This window comes from Typopeltis vanoorti, chromosome 3, assembly GCF_054136105.1.
Source record: "Typopeltis vanoorti isolate ZY-2024b chromosome 3, IOZ_Tvanoo_1.0, whole genome shotgun sequence".
NCBI classification, from domain to species: domain Eukaryota; kingdom Metazoa; phylum Arthropoda; class Arachnida; order Uropygi; family Thelyphonidae; genus Typopeltis; species Typopeltis vanoorti.
Window position 1 is genome coordinate 38,330,586 of NC_143551.1, and position 22,525 is coordinate 38,353,110.

A 22,525-nucleotide genomic window follows, 5' to 3' on the forward strand; every position below is an offset into this window, starting at 1 on the left:
AATAAAATGAAAAATAACTAAATAAATAAAGTAGTAATAAAAATAAATTATTCTTGTCTGATCAAAATAAGACTTTCCAATATCTTCGATAAAGTGTTCTCTTTAAACAAACATTTGGACTTATTCAGGCACCAATGAAGTGAGCGTGTTTCATAACAATGACTGTTACAATTTGTATCAATTCCATGTTTTGCTAAGCAAATTTCTCAGATTTCTTATTAACAGTGCAAGATGGGTGTTCTTGCTTTTTATCCTCATAGATCAGCCAGTTTGTCGAGCCTCCATAACTTAGTTGGTATAGATGAAGCCCTTTGGTCAGAAAGACCTGGGTTTGATTTCTGTCCATGATGTAAGGAATCTATATCTGATCTCTTTTGATTAAAAGTGAGTTAGCCGGTCTCATACAGAGGTAGAGGGTTTTTTCACCTCGAAATTGTTTTTTTTTTGTCCCTCAGAGCAGGCAAACCTGCCCATGAACACACATGGATCTATAGTCATAAAATGCATTCCTAATAATCACTCACTAGGAGGGCTCAACCAGTCCTAAGGGACAGTCAAAGAACAAGGGAGAACCCTATACAAATAAATAAATCCAGTTTGTTTAGGGTATGACAGATGACATTCACAAGAAACTTGTTATATGCTAAGTATCAAAAGAGGAAATTATTTATCTTTAGAAGATGGAAACCAAGAAGAGAGTTTGTTGAAGGAAATAAATGTAGCTTTTACATTATATTTTTTAAGGATTCTTGAGATTGGTTTAGAGACGCCAAAAACATGTGTGATCAGAATCTCCATATTGCTTTGCGATTGTTTGAATTAGGCTTATAGAAATCAGACTCATATAGTTCATTCTGAGAAGCCATTCTGTTGCATCATGCACTTGATATCCAGAAGTTCTTGCCTTAGCTGTTGTGGTTTCAAGTATACAATATGAACATACTTTAGGATACACTATCACCATGGAAATGGAAAAAGAAAGCAAACTAGTTTTCCTGGACATTTTACTCCTCTGCTCTCCTTCAGGTGAACTAACCACATCCACTTATTGCAAATGTATCTTCATTAGATGCTACATATAGCAAAAAATCTGCCCTTCATCCTTCTCAAAAAAAAAGAAAAAGTCATAAAAAGTCTTTTATATCTTGCTCATGTAATATGCTTGAAACCACAACAGCTAAGGCAAGAACTTCTAGACATCAAGCACATGATGCAGCAGAATCGCTTCTCAGAATGAGCTATACAACATGCTTTTGATTCTTATAAGCCTACTTCAAATTTCTTACAACCATGAAACAGTATGGAGCAGTCTGATCTCATACATTTCTGGCATCTCTGAACCAATCTCGAGAATCCTTAAAATATATGGTCTAGTAACTGCATTTATTTCCTTCAACAGCCTCTCCTCTTGGGTTCTCATCTTCTAAAGATAGTCTCTTTCACCACCTGTTGTCTATCAAGTCCCTTGTGACTGTTATCTGTCCTACCTCAGGCAAATGGATTTTTTTTAAAAAAAAGGAGTACAAGAACACCAATCTTACATTGCTAATGAGAAATCTGGCTTTTCAAAATATAGAATTGATACCAACCATGACATCCATTAGACTAGGAAACACGCTTACTTCATCGTTGCCACTACACGTTCAAATGTTTGTTTAAAGAGAGTGCCAAAGCCTTTCTTCCATTGTCCAAACTTGAATTGGAATGACTGCTTTGCCTTACCAAAGAAATGGAAGAATGTAATTTTGATCAGACATCATGAATAATTTTTTTTATTACTACTTTATTTATTTTGTGGTGGTGTTCTATTTGCACCACCACTCTGCTAGCACTGTTTTAAGTAATCTAATGTTTGTTGTTCTACTCTGTATTTCACTAGCCTTTCTGCCACTGATGATAACCTGTAATTTTCAGTCAAAATATCTATCCATTAAAATTGAATACTGTATTCAGAACCTATAGCAAATTCATGTCGTATATGAGCCGAGAGATGAAGAGATTATTTTTGCACGGAGTCCTAAGACTCACAATGGGAGACCCAATCTATCAACACAATATCTCTCACACCTTTCCTTGAAACCATTAAAAAAGCACTCACAACTGATCAGGCAACCCATTTCATTCAACGATTACTCTCCAAGCAAAAAAAAAAAAAAAATCTAGTCTTCATGACCTCTTGTTCTGTCCCCTCTAGCCAAGTGCTGAAGCATTTCCCCTGTATCAATCCTATAAAAATCTTTAAGTAACTTAAATGTTTCTATCGTATCCCTCCTTTTTTTTTTTTTTCACTATTAACCACCTTTTGCAACCCTCTAAACTTCAGCTCTCTATCTACTACTACTACCATCCCCAAATCCCTGGCTTCATCAATTTCCTGGACTAAATTTCCCTCAATGTGGTACACAGTTTGTAATTATTGTATCCCAAAATGCATAATTTTACGCTTTTCCAAATGAAATTAATATCCATTATATTTTTTCCATACTGTCAAATTATTTAAATAATCCTGCTAGCTCTCTACATTACCTTGATTAACTATTATCATACTCAACTTTGCATCATTAGCTAATATCTGAATATCTCCATTCAAATTATTTCCTATATCTTGGCAAGAATATAGAAAATAAATATCAAGAGGGTGGCAAAATATTCTGGAGGTTGTTGAAGCTTAGGAATGGAGGAAAGAGTGCTGTAAAAGGAGTTAGAGATGATAAAGGTGACATGAAAACGGGAGAAAAAGATATCCTTGAAGTACGGAATAATTACTTTGAAAAACTGCTAAACGAAACAAGCAGTGATCACAGCACAGTGGTAAAAAACACTGACCAGGCATGCAGTCAGGAATACATATCCATACTTGAAGTAGAAAAAGCCATCAAAGGCTTGAAATGTGGAAAGGCAGCAGGAGTAGATGATATTCGACTAGAAATGCTGAAGTATGGTGGTATAAGAGTCTTACAGTGGCTGCACTGCATAGTTCAGAAATCCTGGACTGAGGGACGAATTCCGATGATTGGAGTAGAGCTCTCATAGTACCCATATATAAAAAGGGAAATAAAACTGAATGTAAGAATTAGAGGTATTTCCCTACTGAGTGTTCCTGGCAAGATCTATGCAAGTATACTTGAGAAACGGTTGAGAAGAATTGTGGAAGAAAAGCTTGGTGAAGAACAAGCTGGATTCAGGCCAAATAGAGGCTGTCAGGATCAAATCTTCCCTTTACGACAAATAGTCGAGAAAGCATGGGAATATAACAGAGATCTGTATTTAAGTTTTGTCGATTTGGAAAAGGCATATGACAAGGTGCCAAGAGAGAAGCTATTCAATATGCCACAGTTATATGGTGTCAATGGGGCATTATATCAAGCAATACTTAGTCTTTATTCGAGTTGTAAGTCAGCAGTTAGAATTGAAGGAAGTACAGGAAGATGGTTTTATGTTAAATCTGGTGTGAGACAAGGATGTACATTATCCCCTCTGTTATTCATTATTTATATGGATCATATTATGAAGGAAAGTGGCATCAAATCTGATATCAAAACTGGAGATGTTAATGTCAGCTCTTTGCTTTATGCGGATGATGTTATACTTCTAAATAAATCTGCTACAAGTCTGCAAGATTCTCTGACTAAATTGAATAGCTCTTGTAATAGATATGGTATGAAGGTCAGCAATAAAAAGACAAAAACAATGAAAATAGGCAGAATCATTGAAAATGTCAACTGTGTTGTGAATGGAGAACCTGTGGAACAAGTGAAACATTTCAGCTACTTAGGCACGATTTTTATTGAAGATGGTAAATTAAATATAGAAATAGACAACAGAATCAGCAAAGATGGTATGGTAGGAAGTCAATTGAATAAATTCATATGGAATAAGAGAGAAATTAGTCGGAACACTAAATTAGCTGTATACAAGACAGTATTCAAACCAGTTTTAACTTATGGATCTGAGAGCTGGGTTAGAAGTAAAACACTTGACCAAAGACTAGAGACCGCAGATATGTGAGTCCTGAGAAAGATTATAGGCATGAACAGATGGCATCAATGTCTATATCATATTAAAAACGAGGATATTAGGAAAGAACCTGATATTGTCATTGATATTGTTTAAGTGACCATACCACCTGCGTTAGCAGAGCTGATCTCAGGTGGTATGGTCACTTAAACAGAATGGGCGAAGAAAGATTAGCAAAACAAGTGTTCTCTGCCAGGTTGGCAGCAAAACGACCCAGAGGAAGACCAGGATATAGGTGAATTGTACGGTACAAAGTGCCTTAGACGATAGAAACATAAGATCTGATAATGTTGGAGTCTTGACAAGTAACAGACTGATTTGGAGGAAAATTGTAGATTGGAAGTTAGTAATGATGTAATTTTTTTTCATGTAGTACTATCATATCCTGTACGCCCCTTGAGGGTACATGGCAGGAATTTGATGATGATAAATTAAACAGCAATAGTCCAAGAACAGAGCCCTTAGCACATCACTGGTCATCTGCCTTCTCCTGGAATCTGCTCCTCCGTGTACTACTTTTTGGCGTCTATCCATCAGCCACCGTTTTATTCATATCACCAAATTCTTATCCACCCCCATTTGTTGAAGTTTGCCTATCAGAGTTCCATGTGATATCCTGTCAGACTCCTTTGCAAAATCCAGCAGCATCATCAGTAGCCATTCCTTTTATCCAACTCAGCTGTCATTCTGTTATAAAAAGTTAGTAGATTACTGAGGCATGACCGACCCTTCACAAAGCCGTGCTGTCCCCTTCAAGATTAATATATTCTTATCCACCCATTCCCAAATTTTCTTTTTAACCAACTTTTCCAGTACTTTTACCACCACTCCTCAGATATTAATTTACTACCACAGATTTAGAGGCTTCTTTATGCAAAGGAATTATTTTGCCATCCACTCTCTTGGAACTTTACCAGAGCTGGGACTTAAATTAAACATACTAGTCCAAGGCATTGCCAGTTCCTCTGCAAATTCTCATAAACATATTTTCTTTCTTTGCAGTGCATGCTTAATGATACTACTCATCCATCTAACTCCTACCTGATTTACTCTCTCCTGACCTTGGGTATAATGTGTGATATTGCTTCCTCCACATCCCACTTGACTATCCCCCATTCACTGTGAACATCCTTCCCTTACAAATCTTTATGCCACGATATTGATCCAAGCTGCCTCCTAAGTATATCATAATCAACTACTTTGTAGTTCTATATTACCCGTTCTTAAATGGAATTTCCACATGTTTTGCTATCTTCAGAATCAAGTACAAATGATTACTTTCCTCAGTCAGAGGCATTGTAGCTACCTTAGTTGTGGACAAGTCTTCTGATCCTATAATAGTAATATCCAACACTCTCTTACCCTGATTCCCCTTGATGGCATTCTGCTTCAAGTAATTATCTCTCAGTAAGTGTATAAATTCCTTTCCTCCTTCAAGGTTCAAGTTTTATGTGGTTCCCACCTATGAAAGGTGATTAGTAAATCTATAGTAGGCTAAGGATTTTTTTCCAATTTTTATCAATTATATATATATATACACACATACAGGGGGATATATATATCCCCCCTGTATATATTATTAGAAATAAATGTGTAAATAAATGTAGAAAGAAGTGTTTTATTAGAAATAAAAGTTTTTTTAAAAAAAAATTTTTATTTCTAATATACTTGCCACACATAGAACAGGCTTAAAATTGAAGGTGAATGTTGGATTAAGATATCAAATGTGGCTCTCATTTTTTGAGCTGTTATGTAATGTCTATCATAACCTAATTCACAGCTTTTTAAATCTTGAATGTATGCTGATCAACTTTGGTTTAAAATGAGACCTTGCTTTTTATTGCACTGAATTGGATGACATGTCATTTCAGTTATTTCTTTGAATTTATTATTATTACTGACACTTCCAGGGAATCCAAAGACTCATTGAGGGAGGGCACCTTTTCTACACCTCTCCATCTCCACCAACTACAGCAAACCTCTTCATCTACACCAATGCCATCTACTGCCCACCATCACCACTAGTATTTTCACAGACATCCATGCCCATGGCGAGATTCGAACCTGCAGCCTTTTGGCTGGAGAGCGGATGCGTTAACCACTCGGCCAACCAGGCTGGCTTTGTGCCAGCCTGGTTGGCCAAGCAGTTATTTTGTATACTCCTACTCTCTTAAGTGATGAATGAGGAGGCTGTTTTGATGATCTTAGTATCATGGATACATTTTCATTGGAGTGAAGGCAGCTTTTTATGTTCTGCTGCTTGAGAACATTAGCTATCTTTTCAGTAATATTTTTTATATAAGGTAAAGAAATTTCACTTCTGTAGTCTGCATGTCCTGAATCGTAGTGGTGTCAGTAAAAGGGTGGTGGTTGTTTTAATGTTGTAGCCATTAAGGAGGACTTCCCTGATGTGAGCCATTTCCTGTTCCTTTTTGTTGTTGTCACTGGATATTATGAATACTCTGTCCTTGATTGTTTTTGTTACCTTGCTTCTGGCTAGATGATGGTGCAAAGTTGCATGTAAATATCTTTCAGTATTGAATTTCTTCCTGTGTATTTTGTAAAGGATAGTTTTTTGTTGTGATCAGTAACTGAGATTAGAACATCGAGGAAGGGAAGGAAAATATCTTATTCTGTTAAGTTTCCACAATGAATTGAATTAAAATCTGGATATTACGAATTTTATTATAGGTGATATTATTATATGATTTTATTATAGGTCTGAGAAAATAGTTTCTCAGACCTATAATAACTTCTGTGCAGCCCAGTTGTCTTCTTTCATGTAATATTATATGAAGGAATACTGAGAGCATGGTCTGCCAGTCTTGACTTTCCTAGATTTGTGAAACTGACCTAGATTTATTATTATTATGTGACACCTCCAAGGACTCATCAAGGGAGGGCACCTATTCTACAACTCCTCCTTCTCCACCACTCAATCCACCAACTACAACAAACCGCAACTACACCAACACCATCTACTGCCCAGCAGCACCATTAATATTTTCACAGACAATCACAAATTCCATGCCCATGATTCGAACCTGCAGCCTTTTGGCTGGAGAGCGGATACCCTAACCACTCGGCCAACCAGGCCAGCAATTTCCATACAGATGATTGTGAAAACACAGTTTTGCTATTCTTCAAGGCAAATATTAGCAGATCTGCCAGTCTATCCAAAATAGGCTAAGCTGCAATCACAGGAAAATTTATATACTCCAGGATGGGCAATAGGATGAAGCTGATTCATAACTAGCTGAGTGTGTTGTTTGAATGGCACAGATGTTATTATATTTCCAGAGAACTTTAGCTATCTATTCAAAATCCCTTGAACTCTTTTGAGGGTTATGTCATTTGAACAAGTGTGTGTGTGCGCGTGCGCACATACGTGTTTTCAGGATGACACACTGTTGGGATGATGGGTGATGTGATTGCTTATGCAACATTTCTATATGCATGGATTTTCTATAAACAAAAGGATAATAAACTATTTAGTAGTCATGCCACTAGTGTGTCTAAAAAAGGAGAGACAGTTGTTAGTTTCTTTTTCTGTAATGAGTATTTTTTGTTTTCCAAAAAAAACTGCTTGGTTTTCCATAAATGCCATATAGAAATTATCTAGTAACAGAGAAAGAGGGAACCTATTCCAGCCTTAAATAGCTGTTTGTATATTTTTCTTTTCCATGAAAAATAACTTGAATCAATGGCAAATCTGAACAGTTTAGAAAAATGCCAGAAGGGAAATGTGACTTAATAAAGTTTAGGATTTCTGCCAAAGGTACAATGGTAAATAATGAAGTAATGTGAAAGCTGACTATGATGTCTGAACTTTTCAGATAACAATTTTTTTTATTTTATATTAAAGTTTTAAAGTAAATAGAATCTTTAATAAAGGAGTGAGAATTGCCAGTAAAGTGGGAGGAGGAGCTTAGCTAATTGTTTGCCAAATTTGCTGTGGACTGGTCAACTATTGGACTAAGTGGGATATGTAAGGTTTGGGAATTTTTGGCATCCCAAATATATCCAAGGTAGTTTGTCGTGGTCAAGTTTTTTCTCTTTTGGTAATTTCTTTATGCAGGGATGTACTTTTTAATAGTTTATGTACTTATTTTCTTTTATGATTTTGTAAGAGGCCAGTCTATAATCTGTTACATAGATTGCTCATTTTTTCTGTTATAATCCATTTAATTCTTAATGACACTTGAATTACTCTTATCAGCTTTGGTTATAATAATTTTTTGTTGCTACACAAGTGTTTTATGGCTAATATTTATTTTGGCAGAATGTTCCTCTTTGGGGGTTTGGATTTTGTCAGCATCCCAACCACATTGACACAAGTATTATTAGCTGCTGCTGTGGGAGATACCGTAGATACTACATTTGACACTGATCATGATTTCAAAAATCATGACCAGTGTCTGAGTAGTTGACAGTGGTTCTCATATGGCAGATTTTTTTTTTATGTGAATTTCACAAAATCAAGCAAATAAAGTTTCTACAAGTGATACTTCACTTGAAAATACATTATAACTGGCCCAAGACTATCACTGATTATACATGGCATCCAATGAAGAGAGGCGACTAATAAGTACCATCTCATGGTCTCTAATCCTAATTGAGTTTAAGGTATGAAAAACCAGAGTTTCTGGGTATAAAAACCTGCTAGCCATGCCAGAAATTGAGTAACTTGGGAACCAGTTGAAAAAAAGGCTTTGGAAAGGTTCCACTAGGTGACTAGAATTGAACTTGCGATGGTCTTTGTTCGGGCAGCCTAGCGCCGTCGACAACAGACACACCATTCCACTGAGACAGCTGCTTTTTATTTTTTAAAAAGAATATATATTTCATATATTAGGTTTTCACAACTATTATACATGCTTTATGGAGAATTATTTATATGACTGTATAGCCAAATGTTAAATTAGAAAATACTAATTTATTTTTTATGGCACTACTAATTTCATCTTTCTAGAAGACCTCATCAGGTGCATAATACATAGAAGAAAAAAGAGGCACACAAAAAACATTACTTAGGTACATCACTAAAGATTTAAATTATTAACTGATTGCTCAAATTAGAATGCATTCGTGCACCAGTTGTGTTGTTGTTCTCATGCACAAGGACGTGTTCTCAAGACTGCCATAGCTGAATAGCAGAGGAGTAACAATCAGAAAGGCTGTGACTGACTGAGATTGACTTTAATGTGAATATGTATATCAGCTAAAAAAAATTAGCTAACTAATGCCTTTTTATTCCCGTATATAGGGAGATATATATATATACAGGGTGTTCGGGATAAATTTGACATATTTATAATTAATTATATTTTTCCGTAAGTTACATGTATTAACACACACTTCTCTTCATTTAAAAGTTTGGACCCTTCTTCATTCATATACAAGATGTCAGAAAGGATGGATAGCTGGAACCCACCTGAATCATGGAAGAGAATAACTTGTATCATGATGATTCGTGCCCGCCATCAAAATAAGGATATTACGACTGCTGCCCAATGCTCCCTGAATACAGTAAAAACAATCAGGCATGAACTAGAGACTTGCAATGGTGACTACGATGATGTAGCAAGAAGAAAGATCCCTAGCAGACGATCTGATTGCGTTCGTACAGCAGAATTCCTCGCAAATCTGCAGGAACAGGTGTTGAAGAACCCTGGCATTGGAATTCGGGCTTTGTTCGTGGAGTTGCTAACTGTAGTCAAGCCCTGGATAACAAGGGTAGCCAATGGTAGGCCGTATGTATGGCAGCAGGATTCGGCCCCTTGCCACACCTCTGGGAAAAGTCAAAAATGGTTGTCTGAAAATTTCTACGACTTCGCCAGTCCAAATGTTTGGCCTCCAAACTCCCCAGACCTTAACCCCATGGATTATTTTGTATGGGGCGCAGTTGAAAAAGACACCAATCGCACTTCCAGTAATACAAAAGCCCAGTTAATGGATAAAATTAAAACAGTTTTTGCGGCCCTTCCCAGGGAGACTGTAGCATCAGCTTGTTCGAGGTTCCGAAGCAGAATTGAAGCTGTGATCGATGCTAATGGTGGTTATTTTGAGTAAATCTTGTTGATAGTATTGTAATTAACTCTGCCTGTAATGTTTTTTTGTCAATTCATTAAATTTAATAGATACAAAGAAGATTTTCTTTTTCCTTACGAAACTGTCAAATTTATCCCGAACACCCTGTATATATATATATATAATTAACAGAAAAAGAATTAGCCTATCTACAGTATTGATGTAATATGGGTTGACAATTTTTCGTGGATAAGTAACATAAAAAAACAACAAAATCTGCTATTTTGAGAGCCTTTGCTAACTATCCACCTCTTCATTTTTCTTTGTTGTCATGACAAATTTCTTGCATCTTTATTTCCAAGAAACTTCAATATGTAGGTATGTAAGACAAATTTTAAATATTTCTTGCTCTTATCTGATCTTTATCCCATCCATGTAGTAGATTGTATACGTAAGCCTTTAACCACTTTAGAGTAAAATTACTGTTTTAAAAAAAGTTACTGTGATATATTGAGAAAATGCATATTGATGGAATAAGTCTGTGTGTATTAAATTTGTTGTATAATGAAACCTGTGGAGCATTCATGACTAAACATACACACATAAACACAGTAATAATGTCCTGTGATATTTAGGACTAAATATTTACTTATTAAAAAATCTTATTACTGTAGTTATGTGTGTATGTTTAGTCTTGTGTAAAATTTAACTGAAAATCTAATGCATAGGGAGTTATTTATTTTGCAGGACAAGTGGACACAAATTCCTTCAATGAAAACAGCAAGAGCTGGAGCATGTGTTGTAGCTGTCAATGGAAAGTTGCTTGTAATTGGAGGAAGGACTGGTGGAAATGAGTACTCTGCCCCAAGAACTATTAATACAATAGAAATCTATGATCCTGAAACAAACACATGGGAGGAAAATACCATACCTATGTTGACAGGTCGCTGTGAAGCAGGGATTGCTCTTATCTAAATTATCTGGATAAAATGGTAAATGGTTGCATTTTTTATGCTGTGCTTACATATCTGTATGTGAACAATGTAGTATGTAACATCTAATCTCCTAATATCTGTTTCAAATTTTGACTTAATGCCCACAACACAATCGTCCCAGTGTCTATTACTATCGAACATCAAACTTCTAACATCAGAAAAGACTGAAAATTGATCATCGTAATGTCCACTATTTGTGGCTTTTTCTTTCCACTGATCTGAAGATGAATCATTCATTAGAATATTGTTTTAAACTCCCCCCCCACTCCTGCAGATGTCATGTAACTCACTATAATTTTGATATTTTAGTATAGCATTTTGATATTTTAGTGATGAGAAGTATAGCAACAGTATGGAATCATTCTCATTTATTACATCCTTTGTATGTGTGCATACACACATAGCGCTCCCTTAGGACAGTTGAAAGAATGACTGCACTTTTGTATTTCAAAGATCTGGGTTCTAATTTGCTAGGATAAGAGGAACATTTATATAAACTTCACAACTAAAGGTGGATTATCCAGTATCATACAGAGTTTGGTTTTCCTCTTGCAAAACAGATGTATTAACCTAAAACAAAAAAGAGGCAGATGTAGGAGTTCATAACAATAATATAATTGTTGTGTAATTATCAAAACCAAGTTCATAGATGCAGTCGATTTTTATTACAGCTACTTATAGTGAGTGGCTTTTCATGACTTAGTATCCACAAAATGCCAAAGCATTGTACAGGGGTGATTAACTGTGCATATTAAATTACATCTTCTGTTGTCTTGACTTAGACTGCAATAGATTTTATCATCATCTAATTCGTGACATGTGCCTTCAAGGGGTGTACAGGATATTATGATAGTACTACATGAAAAACTTACATCATTACTAACTTCCTATCAACAATTTTCCTCCAAATCAATCTGTTATCTCTCAAGACTCCAACATTATCAGATTTATATTTCTGTCTTCTAAGTCACTTTTTACTGTATCAATCCACCTATATCTTGGTATTCCTCTAGATCTTTTTCCTGCCAACCTTTCAGAGAACACTTGTTTTGCTAATCTTTCCTCACCCATTCTGATTAGGTGACCATACCACCTGAGATTAGCTCTGCTAACACATTCCTGGATTTTTTTTTTCTTTATTTTTTATTTTATTCTATTTCTTTTTTTGTTCAGCCCATACACAAGAGGTTGGTTGATCAACACTTATACTACATTAGTACCATGTATGGGTAGTGCATTGGGAAAGGAGGAACTAGTTTACATTTGATTTAAATGACTGTATATTGTATTCCTTGGGAAACACAACAGGGAGAAAACTGCTCCATACAGCAGTTGCAGAGATGAAGGAAGAGGAAAAGAAACTTGTTCTGTGGATTTCAAGGTGCACTGTGAAGGGATGTTCAGCAGCAGCTGCACATGTTCCAGTGAGCTTAGTACTAAGTGAGGAGATGCTATTTCAGATTAACATTTCCCATGGAAATATTTGTAGAATACACAATTGTAGAAACCAAATGCTGTGTGAAAGTGGGAGGCATAAGTTGGTAAGAGATGGGTCATTAATAAGTCAAATTGCTCTCCTCTGTACTGAGTCAAGCATTTTCAGGAAGCTTTTAGGGATCCCACCCCATCTGTGAGAGCAGTATTCAGTAGCTGGGCGGATTTGTATAAAGTTAACAGCTGTTCCGGGGTGAAGTAACGTCTTGAGCGAAATAGAAATCCTAGTTATTTAGAAGCTGAGGATGCAATTGTTGTGATGTGTTTATACTAGGAGAAGCTCGATGTCAAGGTAATTCCAAGAAGAGAAATCCCAAATTGTCTGAAAATTTGGGTGTTGTCAGAAATAATACTGAGAAAATATGTTTCTATTTTATGAGAATTAAGGCAGTTCTGGGTTTTATTAGCATTGGACATTCCTGGATGCTAATAATGTACAGTTCTTTCCTAATATCCTCATTTTTGATATGATATTTCCATTCATGTGATCTGTTCACACCACGAATCATTCTCAGAACTCTCCCATCTGTTATCTCTAGTCTTTGGTCAAGTGTTTTTTTCCTAACCCAGCTCTCAAATCCATAAGTTAAATTTAGTTTGAACGCTGTGTTGTATAAAGCTAATTTAGTGTTTTGACTAATTTCTTTCTTATTCCATATAAATTTATTCAGTTGGCTTCCTATCATACTGTCTTTATTGATTCTGTTGTCTATTTCCATATTTAATTTACCATCTTCACTAAAAATTATGCCTAAGTAGCTGAAATGTTTTACTTGTTATATAGATTCTCTATTCATGATGCAGTTGATATTTTCAATGTTTCTGCTGATTTTAATTATATTTGTCTTGTTATTGCTGACCTTCATACCATATCTATTACAACAGTTATTCAACTTAGCCAGGGAATCTTGCAGACTTGTAGTGGATTTCTTTAGAAATATAACATCATCTGCATAAAGTAAAGTGCTGAGAATAACATCTCCAATTTTGATATCTAGTTTAATACTGCTTTCCTTTATAATGTGATCCATATAGATAATGAATAACAGAGGGGGATAATGTGCATCCTTGTCTGACACCATATTTAACATAAAACCATCTTCCTGTACTTCCTTCAATTCTAACTGCTGACTTACAACTCAAATAAAGACTAAGTATTGCTTGATATAATGCCCCATTGACACCATATAACTGTAGCGTATTGAATAGCTTCTCTCTTGACACCTTGGCATATGCCTTTCCAGATCTAAAAAACTTAAATACAGATCTTTTTTATATTTCCATGATTTCTAAACTCTTTGTCGTAAAGTGAAAATCTGATCCTGACAGCCTCTATTTGGCTTGAATCCAGCTTGTTCTTCACCAAACTTCCCTTCCACAATCCTTCTCAACCATTTTTAAAGTATACTTGCATAAATCTTACCAGGAACACTCAGTAGGGAAATATCTCTGAAATTATCATATTCAGTTTTATTTCCATTTTTATATGTGGATACTATGAGAACTCTGCTCCAATCATCTGGAATTCATCCCTCTGTCTAGGCTCTTATAAACATCTTGAAGCAAATGCAAGACTTTTATACTGCCATACTTGAGCATTTCTGCTTAAAATATCATCTATTTGCATTGCCTATCCACATTTCAGGCTTTTGATGGCTTTTTCTACTTCAAGTATGGATAAGTATTCCTGATTGCATGCTTGTTGAGTTTTTTTTACCATTGTGCTGTCACTAATTGTTTCATTCAGCAATTTTTCAAAATAATTACTCCATACATCAAGTATTTAGGATTTATTAAGGATATCTGTTTCCCAGTTTTCATGTCACTTTATCATCTCTAATGCCTTTTACAACACTATTTCCTCCATTTCTGAGTTTTTTCAATAGCCTCCAGAATATTTTGCCACCTTTCTGATATTTATTTTCTATGTTCTTACCAATGTCTTACCATGACTTTTGTTTAGCTAGTTTTACACAGTGTTTAGCTTTCTTACATTTGTCTCTGTATTCTCTAAGAGCACAAGCTGACTTATTCGCTAGGAACTTTTGATATACTTTCTTCTTTTCCTTCGTTGCATCTTTAACTTATTGTGTCCACTATGGAGTTCTGATTTTTCTCTCCTTGCAGACAACCTCACCACATTCCTCTCTGGCTGAATCCTCAATCAATGTTTTCTTCAGGGCTTGCCACTGAATCTCAAAGGTTTGGTTCCTGTTCTCAAACACTTTCATTTTTTCTTGAATAATCTTTGTGTATTTTAGTGTACAGTTCACATCTGAGAGTTGCTCAACTTTTATTTGTTTTAAAATTTTCTTAGATGTCCATCTTTTCAGTATGAAATTCAATTTTATCCCACTCAAAACTAAATGTTGATCACTGCTAATATGCACTCCTCTGTATACTCTAGTGTCCTGCACCAGTGAGAAAACATCACTATCAACAATAACATAGTCAATGAGACTTTCCTTATTCCTTGCCTCTTCTCTCCATATGAATTTGTACTACATTTTTATGTTGGAGCATTATGTTAGTAATAACCAGTCCATGTCCTGAGCAGAAATTTGACAGGTATTTTGCCATTGTTATTTTAATGGCAAAATGTAAATTTGGAGAGGAGAGCTTTGCTCTTTTCTCCAAATTTTCCCAAAGTATATTTGTATGCCTGACAATCATTTCCTACTCTGCTATTTAGATCCCCAAGAAGGGCCAACTTTTGTTTTTTTCATTGTATCAGTTGCTTTCTCTAAAGTCTCAAATTTCTCCACTTCTACCTTAGTAGAATCTTGTGTGGGACCATAGGCACAAATAAGTCTCATTGTCCAGTTCCCCATTCTGACATTTGCCCACATCACTCTACTTGATATTGCCTGCCATTCAAGAACATTAACTTCATATTTAGTGTTCAATATCTATAGCTATGCCTTTTTCCCTGATTGTTATATTGCCTGAATATCAGTCTCCCCTGTTATGTCGATCTGGTACTTATCCAGTTCTTCTGTTAGTTCCATTTCTTTGCCATTCAGGCTTCTTATGCTGATAGTACCGATCTTAAACTCTGGTGAAGTTGAGTGTTTCAGGATTCGTTTCTAGTAGGCAACTTTTCGTTGTTTGCCCTGATTCCCTGGCAAAAACAATCAGTGCCTTGTTTAAGCAGGCGACATGATGATACAACTGGCTTGGGCCAGTTGTACCATCATTTTATCTTGTAGTTTAAGCCAATAGATTTTACCACATTCTACAAAAGTTTCTCATGCAAAAAAAAAAATAAAAATTCCCCCTCCTAATAACTCCATTTTTTTAATGACTTACTAATAAAGCAGTAGTAGTTATTAGAACATATCATTAAACAAAATATAGATTAATTAGTCCCACAAAATGATTAATAGTGAAATACCATTGTTGAATTTTTTTTTTATTAAATAAAAAACATTCTAATTTGTTAAGGCTGCAGCTACTCACAAGTTTTCAAAATATATTTGTCAAGTCCTGCTCATGGCTACTTTTTTTTGCTGACCAGAGTGGAATTTAGTCATTCACTGCTATATATCATCCATGATGATCCTGATTTAGTGCATTAAACATTCTGATGAGCTCCTTTGCAGATCACTGTACGAGGGTGGTCTGAAAAAGTTCTCTGCCTAACAATGAAAAAACGAATTCATAATTTTAAAATTATTTTTATTTTTCAACATAATCTCCCTTAAGACTAATACATTTATTCCAGCGATGCTCCAGCATCGTTATTTTGTCCCTGTATTTGTTCTCAGTAAGATCTGCAAAATACCTCTCTACAGCTGCAATCACCTCTTGATTTGAAGAAAAACACTGACTAGCGAGGAAGAGTTTTAGTTTTGGGAGGAGATAGAAGTCAGAGGGAACCAAAATCTGGGGAATAAGGTGGATGTTCTAACAATTCATAGTGCAGATCCCTCAATTTTCCCATTGCCAAAACACCTTTGTGGGCAGGTGCATTGTCCTGATGAAAGATGATTTTTTTTCTTCTGCAAACCAGGTCTTTTCTCACAAATTTTTTTCGTCTAGTCTGGTTAAAAGATTGTGAGATATGATAAGACAGATGTGGTCTTGCTTACAAGAGAACCAGAGCTACTGCCCTATCAGGCCATGTTCTGTTTTCAATATACACGAACAATGAAAGCCGCCACCATGAAGTAAATTGGACAACAACTTCAAACTTACACATTTGCCACGATGAGATAGAACGCCGCATTGTCGAGTCAAAAGAAATCACCCTGGACCCTCTTCATATGAACAATAATCTCAGCGATAATTTGCCTGACTCTTTCAGTTCTACTATCAGATACTGGAGATCGCGTGGTTCCACACACACACACAAGTGTACAATAATAAAACTATAGAAATTCATAATAACTGTAATTTACAGTCGAATATTATAGCTTTATAATTGTATAGCTTTAGAGTGTCTCAATGTTTTTTTGTTTTTTTTTTCAGTGTCTTTTAATAGCTTTCTATGTTCTTAACGCCTGATGAAGTCAATCCTGACGAAACACGTTGCATTTTCAAATAAATCTCAATTTGTTATAATTCTCGGATTTTTAGTCAGTTTATATTAAAATGAACATATCCAACCTCCGAGTTAATAGTAGCAGTCATCATATATATATATATATATATATATATATATATATATATATATATATATTATAATAATAATATCTCCTTACTTATGTTTATATTATGTGTATATACTTTGATATTATTTTTTTTTTTTTATTTATTATCATTTATTATTAAAACCTCCGAACTGCACCTCTATGTTCTTTTCCTTAACAGTTGTAACACCGAGTTTGTAGTCGTTGCTTGAGCTAGTTCAATCTCTCTTAATCCTCTCTAGCTACAATTTAACCCCCCCCCTTCTCAAGGTCGTAAGTATGCTATTTTTCGCGTGTACGTAGTCTAGACTTAGGAAGTGCTTCAGGCTGGAACCAATTCCTTTGTCTATCTTGCTGACTTTCTCTTGCACCAATCTTTAAAAATTTATTTGTTTTTTCAACTGCGCCATTAAAGGTCGTGTAGAGGAATTGTATGTCTTTCTCATGCATGCAAGAGAAACGTCCAGCTCAACACAGAAATATCTCTAAAATTTAATTCTAATTCAAGCAATGTTTACACCTAAAATCAGTCAGGCATGGCTATTCTATCTTCAGGACACACAGGTTCTATGTTTTATGAGACAGTGCATTGGCAAGTCAGAATCAGGTAAGTTATTAACAAATAAAACAGTTTATTCATTTTAAATCAAGGTAATTAGAAAGATTAATACTACACATATCAAAATATCTGGCTCTAATTCACTCAACTAAATAACACGGAAACAATGTAAATCACGTGTCTGGTTCTCCACTCGATTAAATAAGCATTTCTCGCTTAAGCTTAATGATAAAGAAAATAAATACGCTCACATAGAAATCAGACACATGGATAGACTTATGCATACTTTAAATTAATTGAACTCAGGCTATAAACAGTATTAGGCATAACTAAAACTTTACATTTAATTCTCCTTTCATTACATAACATTAGCTAATTCCTCAGAATTCTGCAAACAACTAGTTCACAATTACTTAGAAGTACGGTTTTCCGACTTCACTACTGTTCTTTATGCTAACAGACTATAGGATCAGCAATCTTTGCTTCAAATTTCACAATCTAGGAAAGTTCTACATAAATCTTACTTGCTACCTTGTCAGCCAGTTTAGTATACAAGATCCTAGAGATCATGAACACGTTCTTTTATTTTCCGGTTAAAACCACACACACGGGCACTATTTCACGACAACGATGATACAGCATACTTGGAGATCGTCAGGGAACTTAGCAGTGGGACTTCTGGAATAGACAGTCACTGCTGTTACGAACCTCCTATCATCGTCGGACTTCTGCTGGCGGGACATGATTCCCCGTCTTTGGAACAGCTGGACACACAGGAAACTCCTCGAAGCGAGAGCCAGGAACCGAGAGATTTTAGATTTTGCCCCTCGATTCTTCTCTTTTATCCTACTCTCCTGACCTTGGAACTCTTTCAGATTGGGTCGCCCGGATTTTCTTGTGTGTGTGTGGGGGGGGTCTTCTCTGCCGCCCCTTTGCCAGTGAGTTTTGGTGGGAAAACCCATAACTCGTTGACCTTCGCGATTTGCACTAGCCTCAGGTCTACATTTTTAATCCTATCTGGGCTCTTTCTTTGTTTGTACAATTTCAGTGGTTCTTAATTTATTCTAATATTTTATCAGATTCAATACAGCATAAATGAGTTAAATGTGAATTAAATTACAAGTATTTTATATTAATTTAATTACCAAGTAAAATCGGTATAGAAAAATTTTATTCTAAATTCTTTCTATACAAGATTTTACAATATATTTAAAAAATTCATGATGACAACAATGTATCATTTGTTTGTTTCATTTTAAAACAGTGGATTTTATCTCCTGTATTATTAAACATGGTACTTGGTATACACCATGTAGCATCATTTGAAATATTTACTTAATAAAAAAAAAAAGTTTTTTACTGTGGCATGGGTTATTCTATAGTTATGGATACCCCACGTGTTTCACTATATATATATATATATATATATATATATATATATATATATATTATTATTATTATTATTCACCTCCAGGAGTCCAAAGACTCATCAAGGGAGAGTGTGACAACAGCATTGAATGATTGTAACCCTTCCAACTACTGACCACACACAAACTTGCTTAACTTTTTTGCATGAGCCATTAGTAGCAGAGGTTCTACCAATTGACCAACCTTTGCTTCATATACATATATATATTTAAAAAAATGTGCGATGACAGGAACGTACTATTTGTTTGTTTGATTTTAAAACAGTGGATTTTGTCTCCTTTATTATTAAATGTTAAAATATTACTAATGCAGTTCTATTTAATATTTAATAGATATTTGTTCTACATCGCAAATGTTTGATTTGAAGATTAAGAAGTCATGCCGTCACTAGAAGTTCAATATATGGTACCTAAAAGTGTTCCATGGTCTTGTGCAAGATTTCTTACACATGTTTGACTATTTTTGTTATTGCATATTTCCATTTTAAGTCTCTGAATTCATTGTAAATTGTGGTATAGATTTTCCAATGCTGTTGTACAAATATTCTGTATAGAAAAGTATCTTTCAGCTTCTTTTGAATAAGCTTTAAAAAAATCTGTTTCATTCCCTCTTTTTATAATGATTTCACTGAATTTCTAATTAAAAAAAAGTACAAATCCCGACTGCTTATTTATGGATTAAATGAAATATTTTAGATCTAGTGAAAAATTTGATCTGATGAAAAAGGGGGAGTGCAATAAATTATCACTTGTTTCCATTTTATAGCCTATTTTTTCTTTTTTAACTCAGTTGTTTTTGTGTTACATTTACAAATTTTTTACTTATTAATCTCATTTTATGAGAAATGTTATTTTTCTTAAATTTGTTTTTGCTGAGATTGTATAGAAAATATTTCCAGAATATATGAAGTTATTTAATGAGTAATTATGAAACAAAAAAATAAATATTTGTTTTTATAAATGAAGAATTTGACTTCATAGTTAAGTACAGTGATATATATCTTCATTGTATCCTGTTAATTTCATATTACATAATTATATATTAAAGGAAGAAAAAAAGATAAGTTTATTTCATAATAATTGTTAGCTACCAGTCTCATTCTGTTAATTAAATGATAACTAACCCTTCTTTCTACTTCAGGGAATAAGTCAGTGAGTTAGAATAATCACATGCAATGAATGTAGAGAAGATGGAAGCATCAAAAATAGAACTAAGCGTGCATTTATATAATGTGTGTTTACTGTGGACATAAATTTATAGTGTCACTAATAAATATTATTTATTGATATGTAACCTCAAAAGGAATACAGGATACCACGATAATACGACATAATTAAGTCTGTATTAGTACTATTCTGCCTGGGAACAGTTTCTTCCAAGTTAATCTGTTATTTGTTAGATCTCCAGTATTCCCAAATCTTACATTTCATTACTCTAAAGCACTACTAACTGCATTGATCCATCTGGATCTTCATCTTGTTGGCCATATCATCTTAGCTCTGCTCTCAGTCTTAAATGCTAATGATATCAAATTCCTTTCTTATATCTTCATTTATTATGTGATTGTGCTGTTATTAATTTCCTAATTTTCCTTACCTCTCTTGTGAGTATGGTCTCAAGGTCTTTATTAGCTGTTTTATTTCCAACTTTTTCTCTCTCTCTCTCTCTCTCTCTCTCTCTCTCTCTCTCTCTCTCTCTCTCTCTCTCTCTCAGATCCATAAGTTAAAATGGTTTAAATGCTATCTTGTGTACTAATTTGAGTTGGTTGATTTTTCTGGTTCTGTACTAGCTTTGCTTATTCCATTGTCTGTTTCTGTCATTGTAAAAACACATGCATAAATAACACAAATGTTTCAATTACTCTATAGCAAGGGTTCCCAACAATTTTGTTTCCTAGAGCACATTCTAAAATACCGATAGGGCGACGGGCACTATCTATTTTTTCAAGAATTTTTTGAATTCTTTTGTTAAATGAATACATACAAAGTTTACATTATAATCAAATGTTTTATTACTTAAAAGTTTACATTATATAAAAATTTAAATATATATATGTAAGTTAGTGTGATCTTTGACATTGCATTTCATTGGCCAGTGCTTCATAATTAGGAGAATATGATGATATTCCAGTTCTTAAACTGGAATGAACAACTTCGAATGCGCGTCTACTTTACATTGTATGCGTTTAATACTCATCATGTGTCATTAACGTATGCGTCATATAGCATGCCATGAATTGTTGCGTGATTATTTCAAACTATACGGTACACAGTTGAACAGCGGTGGGCACACACAAATTGGTGATGGGCGCCATGGTATCCGCGGGCATAGGGTTGGGAACCCCTGCTCTATAGTTTCACTATCAAGTACATAGTTAATATTTTCTGTTCTTGTCCATTTTCATCATTTCTTTTTATTTTCATACCATATTTTGACTATTTATTTAATGTAGTTAAACACATTAAGACTTGTGATGAGGGTATTTACCATTAAAACTCATACAGTAAATTGCTGAGTTTAATATCTTTGATTTTTATATCAGGTTTAATACCACTTTCCTTTATAATATACATTCTAGTCAGAATATTATGACTGCTATCTTAATCAAGTCTAGGCTCTTCGTATTACTGTCGGAACTTCTGCTATGCAGTGTGACTATCAGACCTTTTGCATGTTGCAGGAGGCATGTTGTATCACATCATCAGAGTTGCTTCCCATAGGATCTGTGATTGAGAGCCTCCATAGCTCATTTGTTTTTGATGCCCTTTAAATGGAAAGACCTAGGAATCCTATCTAGGATGCAACGAAGTTATCAGTGCTTTTCAACTGAAGGAGAAGTTAGCTGACTTCATAATGGAGGTGGCAGAGTTTTCCTATTGGAAACTCAGGTGTTTCATCCTGAAAATTGCATAAACTGGCTAGAAGAAAGCACTCAATTGACAGTCATGATAAACTATACAGACAGAATTCAGTGCCCTATTAGAGCATTAATAAAGTTTCAAAGGAGCCAAGTTACTTAGCTGTGACTGGCCATTGAGCTTAACACACAAGGGAAAGTGGGAGCATTATCCTGAGGGAACACACCTGTGCCATGTGGTGCCTTGAAAGGGTGTACCTCTTCTACAGAGGTAGGTACTTCTTAGCATTCATAGTACAATCTACAAGTATCGCAGCTCCAAGAAATTCCCATGAAAATATCTCCATACCATGATGCTGTCTTCTGTTTCTGCTGGACCACAGCATGAGGCGATTCCTCTCCCCCAGGTTTTTGCCTAACCCTCTACCTACTGTCCATGTAGCATAGTTAGCATTCAGTAGTCAGTGATATCTCTCAGATGCAAACTTTTTCTAGTTTTTAATGGTCCAGCATC

General features: G+C 34.9%; 1 protein-coding gene across 3 annotated transcripts in view; it reads left to right on the forward strand.

The window, feature by feature from the left end:
* LOC150108061 (actin-binding protein IPP) overlaps positions 1-20,192 on the forward strand; it is a 98,998-nt gene extending 78,806 nt beyond the window's left edge. For all 3 annotated transcript variants that reach the window (XM_090415559.1, XM_090415558.1, XM_090415560.1), the window contains exons 6-7: positions 10,795-11,039; positions 19,487-20,192. In XM_090415559.1, coding sequence (XP_090271685.1) covers positions 10,795-11,022 — 228 coding nt within the window. In that variant the 3' untranslated portion in view covers positions 11,023-11,039; positions 19,487-20,192. The remainder of the gene's footprint in view (positions 1-10,794; positions 11,040-19,486) is intronic.
* Positions 20,193-22,525: the final 2,333 nt, after the last annotated feature.